At 39.7% G+C, this 18,810-nt stretch overlaps 1 protein-coding gene across 1 annotated transcript; it reads right to left on the reverse strand.

Annotated features, from left to right (window-relative positions):
* Positions 1-1,831: 1,831 nt before the first annotated feature.
* On the reverse strand, positions 1,832-18,810 carry LOC140948304 (uncharacterized). Its single transcript, XM_073397533.1, has 12 exons — positions 18,064-18,810; positions 16,304-16,357; positions 15,400-15,492; positions 13,548-13,643; positions 12,535-12,737; positions 11,692-11,822; positions 10,612-10,700; positions 9,265-9,351; positions 8,677-8,964; positions 6,425-6,606; positions 5,157-5,367; positions 1,832-3,982 (listed from the first exon to the last, which is right to left on the reverse strand). Exons 1-12 carry the CDS (start codon positions 18,697-18,699, stop codon positions 3,818-3,820), a joined length of 2,235 nt encoding a protein of 744 aa, XP_073253634.1. The 5' UTR covers positions 18,700-18,810; the 3' UTR covers positions 1,832-3,817.

The following is an 18,810-nucleotide window of genomic DNA, read 5'->3' on the forward strand; positions in this document are numbered from 1 at the left end:
ATCACGTGACAGAAGTTTGTAAGCCCTGGCGACAGCTGATGCATTGTGAACTTGAACCTATCAACCGCATATGTGAATATTCCGTCTAGAAATGTCTGTTAAATCATAGACGGTTTTAAAGTAATAAATTACGTTCCTTTATCGAATACTTGGTGATCACCAGGGTTTGAACCAGCGATGCGAACACCAGGGTAATTTTTAAATTTATTGTAAATTGAATCCTAAAACTCTACCTTTTTTGCGACCGTTCGTAATCGCGTGATAATCATTCAATCGGCAAACAAATGGCGAGTACATGTACTTCGCTAATCTAGAACTTTACTGCTCATAATTAGAAAGAACACCACCCATTGCGTAATTCAGACATATTTTGTCTTATTAGAGAAACAAATTACTTTTGACTGAAATGAAAACGGAGAAATTGGACTTGTATTATAGTAAAGAAACTTGCTGAGTTTGTTATGATTATAACTCTCGAATTGCGTGACATTTTATTTCGAACGTTTGTTTCTTTATCGAATACTGGGGATCACTTGAGTTTACTAGTGTAAGGTATAAATCATTGTAAACTGAATCATAAAACTCTCAACAAAGCTCGTTGACACGAGCTTTATTGTGACCGTCCGTGATCGCGTGATTATCATTATCAGCAAACATGACAAGTACGTGTGCTTCGCTATTCTAGAAATTTACAGCTCAAAATTACCACCAGTTGCGTTTGTTCCGACATTTTGTCTCATTAGCGCAACAGCTATTACTTTTGACTGAAATCAAAACAGAGAAGTTCGCTTATAGGTATACTCTAGTAAGAAACTGGGTGCATTCAAGTTGTATATTAAAGGATTGTCTCGAGGTCAATACGATCGAATTCTATCAAGTCTCAAACGATTGTTTTTTTCTTTGTCTTGCATCACACGAGGGACCTTCAGATCAGACAATGGAGACGCCATTGAAACTGTGACTGAAAAACTGACTTCCGCGTCCTTTCAAACTTCTTTCACGAATAATAGAAAGATCCAGAAAAGTTTATCGCATATCCCTTCACGTTCTCAGGAGAACTTCCAAAATATTGGCCGGGTCATTTCACATCGTCGTCGAGTATCTGCCTTGGTAAAATTGTATTCATGGTTTCTATTTTTTCCTTTGCTACGGGATTTGGTAATGCATGACTGAGTTTAATTTTGAAAAAAAAAAGGAAAGAAGGTTTAAAAAACCAAGGATAAATTTAAACCACTAAAATACACTGTAAATGACGTATGGATCCCCTTTTCTACCTTAATCCAAGCTAATCTCAAATAGGTCTTGAAGAAATTCATCAGGCTAGTGAAGTTAATATCGCTTTAAATGTTCTCAAAACATAGCCAGTCTTAACGTCTCAATCATGCTGACAGTTTCGATGACTGTCAGCCATCTTTATCAAAACTTGGAAAAAATTAAAATTTAACACCTTCAGACACTTTTAATGTTTTCCAAGTTTTGATAAAGATGGCTGACAGTCATCGAAACTGTCAGCATCATTAAGACGTTAAGACTGGCTATGTTTTGAGAACATTTAAATCGATAATCTCAAATAGTTATTTTTAGAGAACTGGCGACGGTGAAGGAAAGTATCTCGTAGCTTATATGTTAATCAACAAAGGGGTTTAGTAATTTCCTAACAGAAACAAGAGAGAAGCAATATTACAAAATATATAATATTGGAATGTCGGTGTGACTGATATTGCTTATTCTTTACTCGTATTTTTGCACCCGTGCCTACCCACCGGTCAATGTCATGCAGTGCCCATTCAAAAAAGCACAAGAAAAGTCAAAAGTCTAAATTCTTCCGATGGTTTCTATTTTTTATTATTCTTCGGTCACTTTTATTTCCTATTTATCTACCTTGTCATTTTATTTATTTATCGACTTATTCATTTATTTATTTATTTTAACACAAGTGTTAGAAAGTATATGTTTGTTCGAACCGAAATACTTGGCATATTTAAAAGTCCACAACGCGAATCGTAATGTATAGGCCCCTGAATGTATAGATGAAACTCCAGCTCACAACTAACTAGCTTATGATTATCGCACTTTTGTCTTCGGAAGATACGAGAAAGAATTAACTAACGGAGCCAATTACATCACTTACAACCGGTGGCTGAATTGCGGAGTAACCGGCGAACTTTCTGTCGCTTTTCGCGCTCTCACCCTTGACGCCCAAACCAATGACAATAAAAATAAGGGAGACCACTGATGCCAAGGAGGCCTACGCGCCCTTGCTTCTTCAAGCAGTGGGTTCTTTTATGTCACAATTGAGCTCGACGGCTTACAGACACCGCCGCGCCCAAGCAAGCGATTAACATCATCTTAACCTTTGGCCCTGTTTACATGAGAGGAAGGTAACTCTCCCAGAAGGACTATCCTGGCTCCAAGCAACCTTAACATGAGGTGGGGGGCAAAGCTTGCCAAGTCCATGTACGGCCGCCTTCCCAGGCTTTCTACGTCAATGCATTTCCATGACGTATGCGAGACGAACAAACTCGCTCGGACCACGTGACCCGAAACGCAAAGGCCACGGGGAAATAATAAGACCTACGGACTGCGCAAGGGTAAAGGCAAGGACTTGATCTTCCCGTGAAGTGCTTGCAAGGCATGCAAAAACCAAACTGGCGAACAAAGGAGGGATTTTGCTCGTTAAAGCATTTTGATGCTGGCGCTCGTGTCATTTGCAACGGCGTTCAGTACGGTGGGTTTCTGCTTTTGTACAAGTTTAAAAAAGACCGCCGATCTTTATTAGTATTTTAGAACAAATACAACAAATCCAACCGTGAACTGATCACACGAGACTTCACACTCCTAGGAGGGACACCCTCCCACGACTATTTACATGGCAAAAAAAGGTAACCCTGCTGGAAGGGTTAAACTAAAGGACACATAGGGCACCTCTCCCACCTCCTAGGACCTTGCCTCTACTGTAAATAAATCTAGGAGCAAAAAAAACTGAGTATAGGACGACCCTTAAAGGAGGGTAACCTTCCCTCCATGTAAACGGGGTTTACATGGTTGGTTAGTCCACCGGGGTCTTATACATCACCCAACGGACTGTAGCGGCTACCGGCGCCTGCGTCGAAAATTTCCCCTTCGCCCTGAAAAAGCCAGCGCCTGCTACGCAGGCTACTCTAGATAAAGCTAAACGCTACTGTCACATTCACAGGATGATGGCCCCAAAACAGGTCAGCAGTCTAAACAGGCCTCAAGGATTCCTAGCTAATGCTAGTAATCTATGTTTCATGTTAAAAATATAATATTTGCTAGGTTTCTTAGCCTGTTCAAGGCGTTCAGACAGTGGGGAGCGGTGCGAAGTAAAGAAAGCGATGAAAAGTAGAGGGGGAACTGAGGAGAGCGGTGCGGTTCCCTCTCTCACCTCTCCTCCTCCCTCGTTTTTATTTTTTCGCGTTCCTCTTTACTTCGCACCGCTCCCCACTATCTGAACGCCTGGAACAGGCTATAGGTTTCTTGATTATTTGGATAAGTAGGAAGATACGAACCAAGACATAATTAAACACTTGCGGCATTCACGGCTAGCAATACCCGTCCCCTAAATATAAAATTATTTAATCTGTCCTTTTCTTGGTTAGATTAAGTCACGAGTCTTTCATTTAAAGTCTTCTGTTTCATAAACAGACTAGACAAAACGTGTCTCTTGATCCTAACCTGGCTTGTTCAGCTTTTTTCTACCACTCCGAACTAGAATGCAGGACTAGAGAAGTTACACTGAGACACTGACACAGTAATTACGGCCGATTCTCCACGCTACGCCGATATTCAGGGAAATTTAAGCAAGTTCTTCGTTTGGTGAGTCTCTTGACCAGGACGCATCTGGTGCTACATCAGAGGATATCTCCTCGTATTCATACAAATAATCTCCGTTAAAGTACGATGTACTGCGACCATACGTTGGTGGCAACTGATGATTTCTGACATAACGTCGAGCAACATCCTGAAAAGTTAAAAGATATACCAAAAACTGTAAAACGTTTCACTCCTGGTAATGGCCAAAGAAAAAAAATACAACAAAAAAATACAACACAACTTGAAATTTCCTTTGGGAAAATCCTACAAATTCAGAACTACTAAGCCAAAGTTCTGCCAAAGAAGTTTCTCTCGTGATTTATAGAATTCGCCCCATGTAAGGTAATCCAAGACAATTTTGGATTCTGGATTCCACGCAGTGGATTCCAGATTGCAGGTACTGGATTCCAGTCTTTGTCAATGAAATGTTTGGATTCAATCGTTAGAGGGATTCCGGATTCCTTGAGCTGTATTTCGGATTCCAAAGCCCAAGATTCCAAATTTTCCACTAGCAAAATGTTACTCGTGGAATCTGGAATCCTGGGCTTTGGAATCCGTAATTCAGCTCAAGGAATCCGGAATCCCGCAAAAGATTGGTATCCGGAATCCAAGTTCCACTGGTAAGGAATCCAGAATCTAGTACCTGGAATCCGGAATGCACACGGTGCAAGGATGTCTTCGATTACCTTTCATCAGGTGATAGCTGGTTTCTGCTAAACTCATATATACAAGGACATAACGCGCTGTTTTCAGAACCGTGTTTTTCAAATAGTACACGGTCAGTAAAGAAGTGTGGTACATAGGCGATATACATACGATTAACAGTTTACACTTTGTCTGGTGTTTGAGGCAAAGAGCATAAAAGCCGCGTAACGATTTCAGAGAAATAATTTTTAGTGTCCTTTTTGGTCTTGAAAGGAGCTCCTGGCCTTGAGAATTGTAAGGTTTCGAGGGAAAAATACCTTCTGTTTAAAAGAACAAGTAGGAAAATCCTTATTGCTCTGATATTTAGATATACAAACCGGTAGACTGTTCAGAGTCCTCTATTTTTCCGTAAGATCCACGGGATCGAGCACCTAACGTTACGAGCGGCCATCTTGGTTTCATATGTACCGGCCCGCCCCCTCCCGCCTCGGTACATTTGAAACCAAGATGGACGGTAAGCGCTCAATCTCGACAATGTTAAGGAAAAGTAGGGGAATATATACCAGCAAAATATACAAACCAAATACCACAGTCCTATTAAGGGCTACAGTCACTCGAGCGATCAACTTATGACATGACTCGTGGGTTCAACTCATTTACAACGTTAGTAGACTTACCTGGAGAAAATGAGGACTAGCCTCTTGTAAACCCGACGCCATGCTGAGGGATAGGTACATTGAGGCTCCAACAAAATGTTGTTGAATAAAAGCAAAAAACAGAAAAGTAAATATTGGAAGAGGAACCATAGCCGCTGAGGTGATGAATGATTCCTTCAGGCTCAAAACTCCCATCATGAGCAGGTGAAACACAATCATTGACGCGATAACCCTGTAAAGATAAAGATATTAATTTGAGGAGGACTATGAAAAAAAATCCGAGTCCCAGATGGGATTTGAACCCACGACCCTCCGTGATCTAGTCGGATGCTCTAACCACTTGAGCTACTGGAGACTCTATGGTGAGCAAGGGCCAATTTGTGGGTCTCGACTGGAACCGCATCACGCGGCTACACAGCCAAGTAATGATAGGCACACAAGAAGTGAAGAACTCACTAACAGCATCGCGCTGTCACCTTAAAGCATATCAAAGATGCGGCCAACCAACCTCCAAAGTGAGTATATTAAAGATGAAACCGACTAGATCACGGAGGGTCGTGGGTTCAAATCCCATCTGGGACTCGGATTTTTTTTCCGAGTCCTCCTCAAATTAATATCATGTTGTTGTTGTTTCATCTTTAATAAAGATAAAGATACATGTATAAGCCCCCCAAACTCGTAACGCAAAAACCCTCCGTTAAATCGCCCCTCCAAATATAAGGCTTGTACTTGTAAATTGCCCTCAAATACAAAGTAAAACAAAGCAAAAACGGTAAATTTCCTTCAAGCTATAAGGCTAGCCAAATCAATTTTGAAACGCAAATATCCCTCCGTAGATAAGCCTCTCCGAATATAAGCCCCTCCAAAAATAAGCCCCTCATAAAGGGCCTTTGAAAAATATAAGCCCCTGCAGGAGCCGATTACTAATCGGCTCCTGGCCCCGGGGCTTATTTTCGGAATTTTACGGTATTTTTAAATAAAGTACCGTAAGCTACTGCCTATAAGCTCCCCCCCCCCCCCCATAGGCCCCCAACCCCCCAACTCCACAGTTACACGCCCATATACCTGTAAGCAAACAAAAAAATACATCCATGTTTAAATCCCCCCCCGGATAAAAGCCTCCCCCCCCCCCATAATGAAACGAATTCGACTTATTATGATACTGTAAGGCATAGAGCACAATAAATGATCGACTCCGATTCGAGGAAAAATCCTGTAAACATCACCACCGCGACACCAGTTTGAGAAAAATCAATTTGCTGGACTGGCTCACAAGGCTTTGTTTTTACCTGTTAAATAACTTTGGCCACATAAGACCTCCACAACTGTACACTGGGATGTATACACAGAGTATCTGATGCATCCATACGATGTAGCCCAGCCCGAAGTACAACGCAACAAATGGAGTGATAAGAGGAGCTAACGCCGAGTATGATAATCCTACAACCAGTACGAGTAAGTGATCGGTGTACTAACAAGAAAGGAAAGAAACAAAGCGTTACCTATGTGTAATGTTCTAATGAGCGTCAAAGGAAATGGAAGTACCCTTTCGAAAAAAGGAAAGAAAAAACTGCGATACACACATCAACAAATCAGGCACCATTAGGAAAACGTATCTCACTAAAATGTTAAATGTCTTGTGTTTTGTTTTTTAACGTTTCCGTAAAACGAGCAACATAAACAAGCAACTTGTTTTGCAACATTACAGCAAAACAAATTGAAAAGCGATGCTGCGCGTTTTACCACCCTCATTCAAACCTGTTAACAACCTGATTTGTTGCAAAACAGGTTTGATGTGGCTGGTAAAACGTGCAACATCGCTATTCAGCTCGTTTTGCAGCAATGTTGCAAGACAAGTTGCACGTTTATGTTGCTCGTATTGCAGCGATGTTGCAAAACAAGTTGCACGTTTATGTTGCTCGTATTGCAGCGATGTTGCAAAACAAGTTGCACGTTTATGTTGCTCGTATTGCAGCGATGTTGCAAAACAAGTTGCACGTTTATATTGCTCGTATTGCAGCGATATTGCAAAACAAGTTGCACGTTTATGTTGCTCGTATTGCAGCGATGTTGCAAAACAAGTTGCACGTTTATGTTGCTCGTATTGCAGCGATGTTGCAAAACAAGTTGCACGTTCATGTTGCTCGTATTGCAGCGATGTTGCAAAACAAATTGCACGTTTATATTGCTCGTATTGCAGCGATATTGCAAAACAAGTTGCACGTTTATGTTGCTCGTATTGCAGCGATGTTGCAAGACAAGTTGCACGTTTATGTTGCTCGTATTGCAGCGATGTTGCAAAACAAGTTGCACGTTTATGTTGCTCGTATTGCAGCAATGTTGCAAGACAAGTTGCATGTTTCTTGTTGCCTGATTTACCGTACCTTTACGCTTTCGAAAAAAGGAAAGAAAAACTGCGACAAACACATCAATAAACCAGAAACCCTTCGGAAAATTACTTTCACAAAAATGCCTTGTTAAGTGCCTTAAGTGCCTTGTGTTTTGTTATAATTAAGATTCGCAGCAAAGAATCCCTCATTGAAAGCTACACAAGTTAGCATTAGATGTCGTGTGACGTGGGAGCGCGTGTGATCAACGCGCGCGGAGATAGGATAATTAAAAATTTATACTCGAGAAAGTGACGTAGAGGTCCTAAGTTCCTGAGTGAGGGTTCCAGGACCCGGTAAATACCCTGATTTGTGGGCGCATTTGTGTTGTGGCCTCATTCGTTCTGAATCCCTCCAAGCTATTCCAACCAGCCCAAACACAGGCTGGCAGAGACTCATAGACCACCACCCCAGGGACCACGTACTCTTAACGATGCGTGTGTGGGTACTATTACGTCCGATTTTGAGCAATTTTACATGAGAAAGCGTTGTGGGACGTGGCCTATGATTTATTATCCTTATCCGAGAAGTTCAGAGCGTCTAACTATTTGCAGAAGTCACCAAAAACGCAACACTTTTTGCTTAATTATTTTAAGACCCTGAGATTTGTTTCGGCCGGAGCTCTCCCAACTGAGCTAACAGGGCGGCCGTTGAGTCACTGTACAAACACAAGACTTGAGACTATCTGCCGATGCGGATCTTCTCAAAGGCTGCAGTAAAAAAATGTAAGCAGGTAGAACAATGTACAGGGGCACCCAACAAGAATATAGTTCAAAACATAGCATTGTTGAACGTATTTTAGTATTTAAAACGGTAGATATAGGCATATTGTTATCCCCCCAAAATTTTTCATCTGTTCGGATTTCCAAGCTGAAAGCCTAGTGATCCGAAAATTACAGAGATCAAAACTTACCTTTTCGAAAATTTCAGCCCGAAAAAAAGGCTCCCGAAAATTCTAGGTGACCTTTTTAGGGTAAAAATCCGTTAAAAATGGGCAATTATACCATTTTTTAAATGTTCGAAAATCCTAGGAGAGGCAGGCAAGCAAGAGGTATTACAATAAGTCATCCGAAAATTCTAGATCTCAAATCATCTTCCGAACAGATATTTTCCGAAAATTGACGTTGGGTGCCCCTGAATGTACAGTGACATACCACACGGTCGTACATAATGGGGGGCGGTCTCCATGCAGCTTCGTCCTCTCTCGGTGTGTAACAAAACCATCTGCGTTTAACAGGAATGACAATAAGGTCAACAACACGCAAGAGCTCCAAGGAAAGCCCAGTAAATGAGCGCAGCATGATATAGCAGATGAAGAATGTAGACTGCGCTGGAAGAGATTCTGCCAGGTAGCTAGTGATCTTAACAGGTTCCTTAGCAAGTTCCTCCACTTTTGATAAAGCTGCTGACCCAGCAGAAAGAAACAGAAATTGATTAACAATCTGTAAAGGAAAACAAAAACAACGAGAATTAGCAGTGAAACATCACTTAACAGTAGCTAAATTCTTACGAGCATTCCATTAAATTTGAAAATATAGAACACCTCATGGACAGTGCGCGCGTACCGTGTTCATTTAGCGCACGTGTTCTTGGGGAATCGATTGAGATTTATACAAAAACGAGAGCGTAAAAAAGCCGATTTTTTCCACGAAGTAACATATTCATTTTATATATTATTAAGAAATTTCTGCCGAAACTCGTGATTAAGTACACCCTAGAAGAACAGACAAATTCCACATTACCACAAAGATGTAAAGTTTTCCCAAGACAGATTTGGCGACTTCACTTTTTGATGCTATGCCTTCCTGGTTAGTGAGCTTCTCTAAAACCTGGAGAAAGAAGAAGAAATCACAGGTTGTACATATCAGCTTGCAAAATCAAATAAAAACACATTAGGGAGTTTAAGCAAATCGCTACGGCGACCTCTACTACGGCGGTCGTGGATGCGGTGTCTTGGGGAGAGTACATCTCGTAGCTCGCCAAATTTCAAGCTCGGTTCTTGCTCAATTGCTTTCGCTATAATTTATCAACAACAGAATTCAATGGTGGTCAAGTAAGAAATCGGCCAATTTAAAAATTTCGTTGGCCAAGAAGAATATTGATAGTAAACATCATCAGAGGGCGATTCGTACACAAAACAGAAAACTACAGATGAAGATCGGAGTAGGCTGCTAGTGATACCGCTAGCGATACCGCTGCTAGTGTACCCCATTTAAGAACAAATCAACAAATTCAGCGTTTTAGATATTCTATTCTATTCTTGTTTAAACAACCTTCAGTGACATTTAGCTCTATTGCTAACAGTCGTGCTTACGGTTTTCGTCTAGCCTTTGTTTGTACTGGCGGATTTTCTGCGGCCATGGCGCGGCATAGAGCTCATGGCACACTCGCTTGAGGATCGAAATCTCAAACTAAGAAAACGCAAGGAAAGCGTATTTACTGGAAAACCAGAAGCCTCGAATACTTTCTTGATAAAATGAAAAACAATCTATGATAGCTTTTAAAACCAGTGATCGTAAAAAATAGGAGAGGAGTCGATTTTTATACTCACGTAGTAGCGACTACGCCAGGAGACAGCTCTTCACGTCGTAGGATTTGGCGCTACGGCGAAAGGTCATTTCCAAGCATGCGCACTGCGTCATTTCGGGGCTTTTTTACTTCCGGCCGCCGTAGTAGAGGTCGCCGTAGCGATTTGCTTAAACTCCCTATTCTCTTTTCCTTGACGTGGTGAGACTGCCAAAGTAGGCCAAGCATCAAGCAACAACACAACAGCTTACAGTCTTCTGCAGTTACTCATTCACACACATTTTGCACATACAGCTGCAAGGCCACTTGCTACCCACAGTAATGACTTGCCTAAGCCAGGCTCTTAGATGAAAGAGATGCCACGAAAACAAGGTAAAGGAAAAATAGGATGTGCGGCGGCGGGAAAAGAAGAGACACTTTCCCACTCCCCGGTCCACCCCGCGTTTTTCGTATCAATTTCCACGATCTCTGCACATTACTATCTTGGAGCCTGGAACAGGCTAAGTAGCGCCATAATGAATATTTAAAATTTCTTTAAGTTAACTGTAGGAACAACAACATACCAATGGCAAAATGGCAAAGAATACCCAGAGTGCAACACTGGAAAGAAATCCTTCAATAATTCCTCTCACAAACGTGGAGTAACTCAGAACTGCCACAAGAATGAAAAATAATAGATAACAATAATATTATTATTATACATATTATCATACTTTTTTACACAATCTCATGAAAAAAACAAGGAATGAAGGGGGAGCGGGAATGGAGTTTCCTCTTTTACCCTACCCTTCCCCTTCCATTTTATTGCGTCTGCTCCGACTTTCAAATAATATCTTAATTAGAAATGCTTGCTATGCAGGCCCCTAATGACGAAGACTGATACTATGTTTTCCTAGCTCAGAAGTGCACAAAATTGAGGTTGGCAATGGAAGGAGCCTCATTTTAGCAGCAAGATTAGGAAATTGTCTATCTTTATAGGTACGGGAATGTTTTTAAAGCACAGTCAACTCCCTTACAGCAAGGAGCCCAAAAGTCTGACCCCCTTTAATTAATTAACTCACATTCTTTCATGCAGAAATTAACCAATCAGAAGTCAAGGACAGTTTCCAGCTGACTTTTGATTGGATTAAATCTGTATGAAAGAATGTGAATAAATTAAAAGCAGTTACACTTCTGGGCTCCTTGCTGTAATAGCACACACTGTAGGAACCTTGAGTTAGCAGGGTACAAAGAAAGTCAGTTTTACAGTTTGCCATTCAGGCAAGTTGTAGCTAGGTTGTACTAGCCCGAAATTCATTTCAACTAGCCCAAAAAAAATTTGATGAGCAGGATTGATTACAGTTCTTCTGTTATTCGAATTCCTAAAAAAATATCACTTGCCCATCGGGCAAGTTAAAAACAGAATTCACTAGCCCAATAGCAAAATCCACTAGCCCCAGGCTATCGGACACTTCTTTCTTTGCACGCTAGTTAGTGTCATCATTAGCGAGAGTCCATTATAGCAGGGGTTTATTTCAGTCACAAGTCTGTTATTCATTTTTGGCCTGGGATTTAGCTGCTGTCTGTATTATTGGGGTGTCTGTTATATTGAGGTTTCTGCAGGGTGAGAGTTAACTGTAAATATATAATGTAACTCAACTTACCTGGATCTAAGAAAGGAACCTTTTTTGCAATATTTTCTAATGTAATTAATGATGATATGAATGCAACAGGTGTTGCCCAGAAAAACACCAACATGAATATAGCTACATAAACCAGAGCTGTGCAAAATTTCCTGTCACAAAAAGTAAACAAATAAAAAATACGATTACTCTTACATGTGTAAGAAAGGCATAGTTGAGAAAAATGAATACCTTATTATATTGGCCCTTTGGCATGGAATGAGGGATTAGTTTTATTTATTTAAGTCTGTTAGTTGTTGCTGCAACCAGTATCAAATTCAATTCAAAATCCCTGCAAGCATAATAAACAGTGAAGTTTTAGCCACAACTTCCCAGTATTCAGTTAGATTGAAAAATCTTTGAATGAAGAAAGTTCCTTTGAAGACATTTATAGCAATTAAGAAAACTGAGCTGGCAGAAGTTTCATAACTACCTGAATTCACTGCTCACTAGTCACACATGCAGGAATGAAGAGATGAATCTGAAATGTACCCCGTAATAACAGATTCAACTTTCAACTAATGAATTTTGAGGGGTACGCTTGATAACTTTTAGGTGAAAGTGTCACTACACTTATATCTGTATCTATTCAAATGTTCTTATAAAAGCATAGCCTGGAAGAAAAATCCTGATGATGCTGACAGAATGATGACTGACAGCCATCTTATTTTTTATCAGAACTAAAAACCTCACAGGTGTTAGTAGCCCTAAATAGTCTTCTGATGGTTAGGATTTTTCTTTCAGGCTGTGCTTTAAGAACATTTCTAGTATATATTTGAAGTTACTAGCCTAATGAATTTCTTCAAGAGAGTAACACTACTGTACCTTCGCCAAAGTCCAAATGCAAGGTTGTTCCAAATCATGTTGGACACTTCTGGGGCTGGTTCCATGTTCATGGCCAGGGGGGAATTATCCCATCTCACTTGGACTGCTGTAGTAGCCATACGAAGAGTGCGGAAAATGACAATAGCAGCAGGAAGGATAGAGTGGTCACGATTCATCTCAGCCTCCAGCTTAGCTTGCAATGACTGTATCGCATAACAGTATTAAGGGTTCATTATTTTAAGCATGAGTAACACTTTTTTGTCAATTATAGCTGAGATCAGGGCCCAGTTGTTCAAAAGCTGGATTGCAATCCAGCTTTTGAACAACTGGGCCTTGATAGCCCAATTGCACTATCCACCAGATAAATCACTATACAGTGGATAAGTACATTTAATATTTACCAAATAAGTGAATAGCAGTTTTCGTGCATTTTGATTGGCTCCCGTAACTTGGAATATCCTTGGCTATTCACCTATTTTGCGACCGGAGCCTATGCATGATGCCATCTCGTTTTGAGACATTTTCGGATGACGAAATTTGTATGATAAATGAAACAGTTGTACAAGCAATTACCAAAAAGGCGACAAACTTTGGCTTGTCGGTGTTCACTGGTAGGTAGAAATTATTTTCATGCTGAATTTGCAACAAAATCGTAAAATACACTTAACAAAATCCCCAAAATGTTTGTAAATTGTAAATAAAGCTCCTACTAAGTGAAGTTTTTAATTTACGAAAAGTTACTTTTTTTCAGTTTTATCCAACTGATTTAGTAAACACTAAAACAACTATCCCCTCAGGGTTGGTGAACAGTGCTAGATATATACCTCGAGGTTTCGCATCTCGGTATATACCGCCACTATTCACCACCCCTTTGGGGTATTAAGTTGTATAGTATTGGGGAAATTATTATATTATCCACTGGATAAGATAGCACTTTTGACTATCCACCCTTTGAAGAAATGGGGCCTGATTGTACTAATGTCATACTTTGTACTAAAAGGTTAATCATTTACCATTAAATCACTTTCATGCTGTGTAATGGAGTCTAATTCTGAACCACATGGGGAAGCTCTGTGGGTAGGTCTTTCTCCAGTTTTTTCATAAATTGTCTAAAAGCAACACATAACAAAAACATCATAATAAGCCAAATTCCATAGTAAAATTATATTCAAAGGTTTATATTACATCGTTTCTGGGAAAACAGACAGAAAGTACAACTAAAGCTTTCCTTAATGGCCACGTTCTAAAAGCAATCATGAGATAAACTTTGAAGATGGTGACCTCTGAGAGCTTTTAGCTAAAAACTTGGTTATTAATATGTTGTTAATTACCAAGGCATTACGGTAAAATAACATTTAAAATAATCTCATTTCTATTACTTTATATGATATTCAAAGTTAAAAACAAACGATTAGCATTCCCATTCAATTGCTGTTGAGAGAGACTGAGTGATCCCCTATGAGAACTTCAAAATAAAGGAAAAGACCTGCTCATCCTTGTAACAATCAAAGCTATAAGCTGCCATCAGTTTTTGAGACAGCTGGCAATTCACAGGGGAACAAAACAAGACATTTCATAATTATTTTTAACTATAGACATAGGATTAATTTGGAAGAAGGAGAATAATATATTCTTATACCAGAAAGCTGGGAATGAGAATCAAACTCATGCCCCTCCGAGTTCTAGTTTGGATGCCCTACCCACTGAGTTACTGGAGGCTCTATGAATGGCGAGCAGGGTCGAAATTTATTATAACTACATCAGTCATAGTGGACTGTATCAAGGGCTTGCTTGAAATGGGCCGTCCACCAGCGTACAAGACCAAGACTGTACAATGTAAATAGGAAGAGGGAGAATTCTTATACCGGAAAACTCTGAAAAAACTCCAGGTGAAGATCGAAATAACAACCCTCCGAGTTCCAGCTCTAACCACAGAGCAAGTGGAGGCTCAATGGCGAGCAAGGTTGAAAATTATTTAATAACTACACCAGTCAGTATCTGGGACTTGCCCATTGGTTAGGTGAAATTTATTCTAATATTGAAATAACTATACAAGGCTTACAATGTAGAAAGCCCTAATTATACAGAATTTTGATGTACAGGTAAAACATAATATTAAGACTGCTGCACTTTAAGGTATTGCAGCTCTAGGTCAAAGGTTCAAAACCCTTACAAGCCTGAATTTTTTCTGGCTTTCTTTTCACAACTGCAAAGGTTGCATCCATAATGGAGATGATCTCCTTTAAGCTATCCTCTTTTTTTTCTCCGTTTAGGGTCGTCCGACCGACCCAAATTTTTTTGCATAATGTTTTCAAATAAAAAAAAGTAATGATGTAGTTAAACCATTTTTCTCTTGAAATAATTCTTTTCATCTGAAACATGAGCTTAGTAACAGCATAGAGAAAAACAGGAACAAAACCTGAACATTTTTGACAGTATATTGTGCATTTTGTCAATCCAAATATGTGAATGTTAACTTTTAACGTCATCCTGGGGTACCAAGGCCTCCTATTCCAAGACTTCTTGTGATTTTTCTTTTTAGGTCTTTTTTGTCAATCCGACCGACCGACCCAACATCAGGAAATGCATTCGACGCTAGACGAAAAAAAAAGAAGGGGATGGCCTTTCATTTAAAAAAACTACTTAGCTAAAACACATTTTCCATGAGATTATTGGCAAACTCTTCACTCAGAACGCTATACGACTTCTATGATTTACTGCAACAATGCCTACAGGTAAAAAATAAGATTCAATGATTGTTACCTTACAGTGTAAATACATCTTAAATCGTTTCCAGAGGCACATTTTACCAGTATGACTTGTAGTTCTATTGTAAATTAAGCATCAAAAGTTACATTTACTTACTCTAGAACGCTCAAGTTTCCAAACTAGGTTGTCATGTTTATCTACTAATTTTTGCCATCTTGATAGATCTTCAACCACTATGACATCTTCAACCTTAAGACAAAAAGAATTGTTGTAAAAGTCAGTCACTTTCTGAAAAATGTATTCAAAATCTACCTTTAGGGTTCCTAGTGCATGGCCAGAAAAAAGACTCTAAGGAGCAAAGCAGAACAAGTATAGAACATATTGAAAAATATAAATTTACAGGATTAAGTCATAGCGATCCATATTGGTTGAACCATGCTGTTCTCACTCTTTATGACTGTCTCTCTATGACAAAGGACTAATAATAATAATAATAATAATAATAATAATAATAATAATAATAATAATAATAATAATAATAATAATAGTAATAATAAAAGAGTTCTTGAAGTCTAGGGCAGCTTGTTGTGACTTGATGATGGGACTAAAATTTCCGGCATTGCCGTACATGTACATTGTACCTGCCGTGAAGCAGGCACCAAAAGAAGATAATAACCATAATCATGTTAATAATGATGATGATGATGATGATGACAATGATGTTGGTAAAGATGATGATGGATGATGACGATGATGATGGTAATGATTTTTATTATAATAAAAGATAAATGAACTACCTTTTTGCCCACCTTTTTTCAGACTTTAGTTTTAGTCAAATGAATCCTAGCCACCCCAACAGAGAGCAGTATTCAGAATTAAACAACAAAGCCAACATGTTTAATTTCATGCATTGTGTTTAATTTAGTTATCTTTTGTAGGCAAGACAGGAGGATCATAAGCAGGTCAAACAGGGTAAGATTAAAATTGATGCAATACATCATCATAACACTTTTATGCACAATAATTAAAGTTTGTCTTTTATTGTTGTGATGGACTGTACCTGGTCAGGGAAAAGTTCTTCAATGTAGCTTTTTATACTCTGTTCATTTTGGAACTGACAGGAAAAAGAAAACAGCAATAACATTATGTTTTTGTAAAACCTCTCATACATTTCTATTATTTCTGTAAGGCTGACCTTGTTATAACCCACCTTCATAACAATACCTTAGATTGATAACATGACTGTACAACAACAGGAGATAATGCAAAGCAGAACCAAATTCCCTCAACCCACACAACAAGCCCAAGAGAATAGTCCAGAATAAGAATGACCTATATACCAGTGTTTGTGTTTTAAAGATGCCAAGTGCCTTAGTTGGCATTTTATTTTGACTCCAGCTAGTATAGCAGTGGATGGAGTTGTTGATGCCAAATACCAGCTACAGCAGTTAGGTCTAAAGGTCACAATATGTAAAGCACAGGCTGCAGTTGGGAAAAAGGTCAATCATTCCATCTACTGGATAAATCTCTATCCAGTGGATAACACAATTGGTTTTCCTGGCTAATACTTTCCACAAGATAAAAGTGTGCTTAGCTTATGCATGATTCGCACAGTTACAGGTATCTGTCATTACTTCGACAGCGCTCACATGTCTTTTGTACAGTCCTTTTACGAAACTTTGGCAGCGCTTCCAGTGCAGTTATCATACAGTCTTCTAGCAGCCATTTGTTTAATGCTTGTAAGTTGCTAATGCAGTGCTGCATGAGCGATGCATGTTTCGTACGGGTATTTTATCTGTTGGATTTCGCTACTCCATGTTTGAGCAACCGGGACCAGGAAAGTTGTTTAATGCAACCTAACATCTGACAGATACAGTAGAGGTACCTGACGTAAATTGTCCTTGGGCTATTTGACACCACTGGGAGAGGGAGTACCTGAAGACCAAATCAAAGTGGTACCTGAAATCAGGGGGGAAACCTGACACATTGGGGTATCTGACAGTGTGCCTGTGTAATCAGTCTACAGCATGGCACCAATCTGAATTGCACAGCCCTGACCTTGTTTAGGACAAACGACAAAATGCACACCGCCTTGTTTTAAAGCCATTTATTGGCAATTGCTATAAAGCAAATTTGCATTCAGCCATTGCTATTTTATTATTGGAGTACAAACAAAATTCATCTAGGCAATATCCTGTAGACAGACTCAAGTGAAATTATATACCCTGTTTATGACAGACTACCATGGAATTATATACCCTGTTCAGGACAGAAAGGCAAAAAAACATACCCTGTCCAACAGAACATCCCCGTGTAGGCCATATAGGGGAGTACCCCCTGTTGTATCGTGACTTTGTTTCCTGATAGTTGTGTTAACCGTACATTATATGAAGTTACATCACAGCTGTTTTACATGTACATTAATTGATCTGTTTGTGCAGTATGAGAATGGGGATAAAAGAAATAGAGCTGTTATGTTCAGTGTGGTTCATTTTATTTAATAACTTTGTCCCTGGACTTCCAAGTTACAACACCCCCAACCCAACCCAACCCCCCCCCTCACCCCTCTGTGGTGGTTCTCCAATACTTAGCTGCTGGATTGTGACTTATGTCATCTTTGCACCCTATTACAACTTGGTTTTTAGTCACCTATTGATGCTTACAACTGTACATGAAACAACAGTATTTGATATCCAACTATGTTAGACAGATTTCACACTTTCACCACAAAAATGTGATAAAGCTCTGCATGAGATACTACTGTATTTGCAGTAAAAGGCTATTCCATCCCCCTACGCTGCTGTAAACATGTTTACGTACCTTGACTGGCAAATCCCTCAGTAGAACTGCATACTGGTGACCTTTTCCGCAAGTAAGGTATTCTTGACGATACATGATGTAGACTTTCCACTCCTCGTACAGAAGGTAACAAATAATCACAGTATAAAACCATGCTGCAACTAAATGTGCCCATAATTTCGTGGATCCTTCCTTTACGTTAGACATTGCAACCCTATCCAGACCAAATAAACCTCCTTTGCCATAATAGTTCAAAGGCAGCAAAACTGCAATTCCGTAAGGCATAATCACAAGCGATATCTTGATACAGAGCTTTAAGAATCGCATGTAAACAACAGCATCTATGCCAGCATAATAGAACACATCATCGTCGTTCGCCATGAAGGCCGGAATTACCCACGCGAAAAACGAGTTTGGAAGCTTCCCGAGAGGAAACATCATATCAAGCAACAGCTGTCGCGGCGAGTAGATTCGTTTAAGTCTTGGTCGTAAAAAAGAAAACAAAAAAATTGCCACCAAAGCCAATGCAAGGTTGATCACAAGTGACGAGACAAACTTGTTGGTGCTTTCGGAACCGTCATCCGGATTGGTGATATTTTTGCCTGGTGTACTTTCGATGGGATCAAGCAACATTTGTCTCGCTTTTTTAAGTGCCATGGTATCTTTGCCGTCCTTATCTCACTGCAAAAGGACAAAAGGAACGAAAAATGTCAGCTGTTTTCGTGCAATCCGTGCAACACAGACATCACGTGCGGCCATTTTTTCTTA

The sequence above is a fragment of the Porites lutea genome, chromosome 9 (assembly GCF_958299795.1).
Source record: "Porites lutea chromosome 9, jaPorLute2.1, whole genome shotgun sequence".
NCBI lineage: Eukaryota > Metazoa > Cnidaria > Anthozoa > Scleractinia > Poritidae > Porites > Porites lutea.

Bases quoted from the DNA above. Each gene is read 5' to 3' on its own strand.
- LOC140948304 (XM_073397533.1), bottom strand. From the start codon at position 18,699: ATGGCACTTAAAAAAGCGAGACAAATGTTGCTTGATCCCATCGAAAGT. The intron at 13,644-15,399 runs GTAAGTAAATGT...TGTTGCTTTTAG, and splicing joins GGAAACTTGAGCGTTCTAGA to ACAATTTATGAAAAAACTGG. The intron at 12,738-13,547 runs GTAAATGATTAA...TATGCGATACAG, and splicing joins AGCATGAAAGTGATTTAATG to TCATTGCAAGCTAAGCTGGA.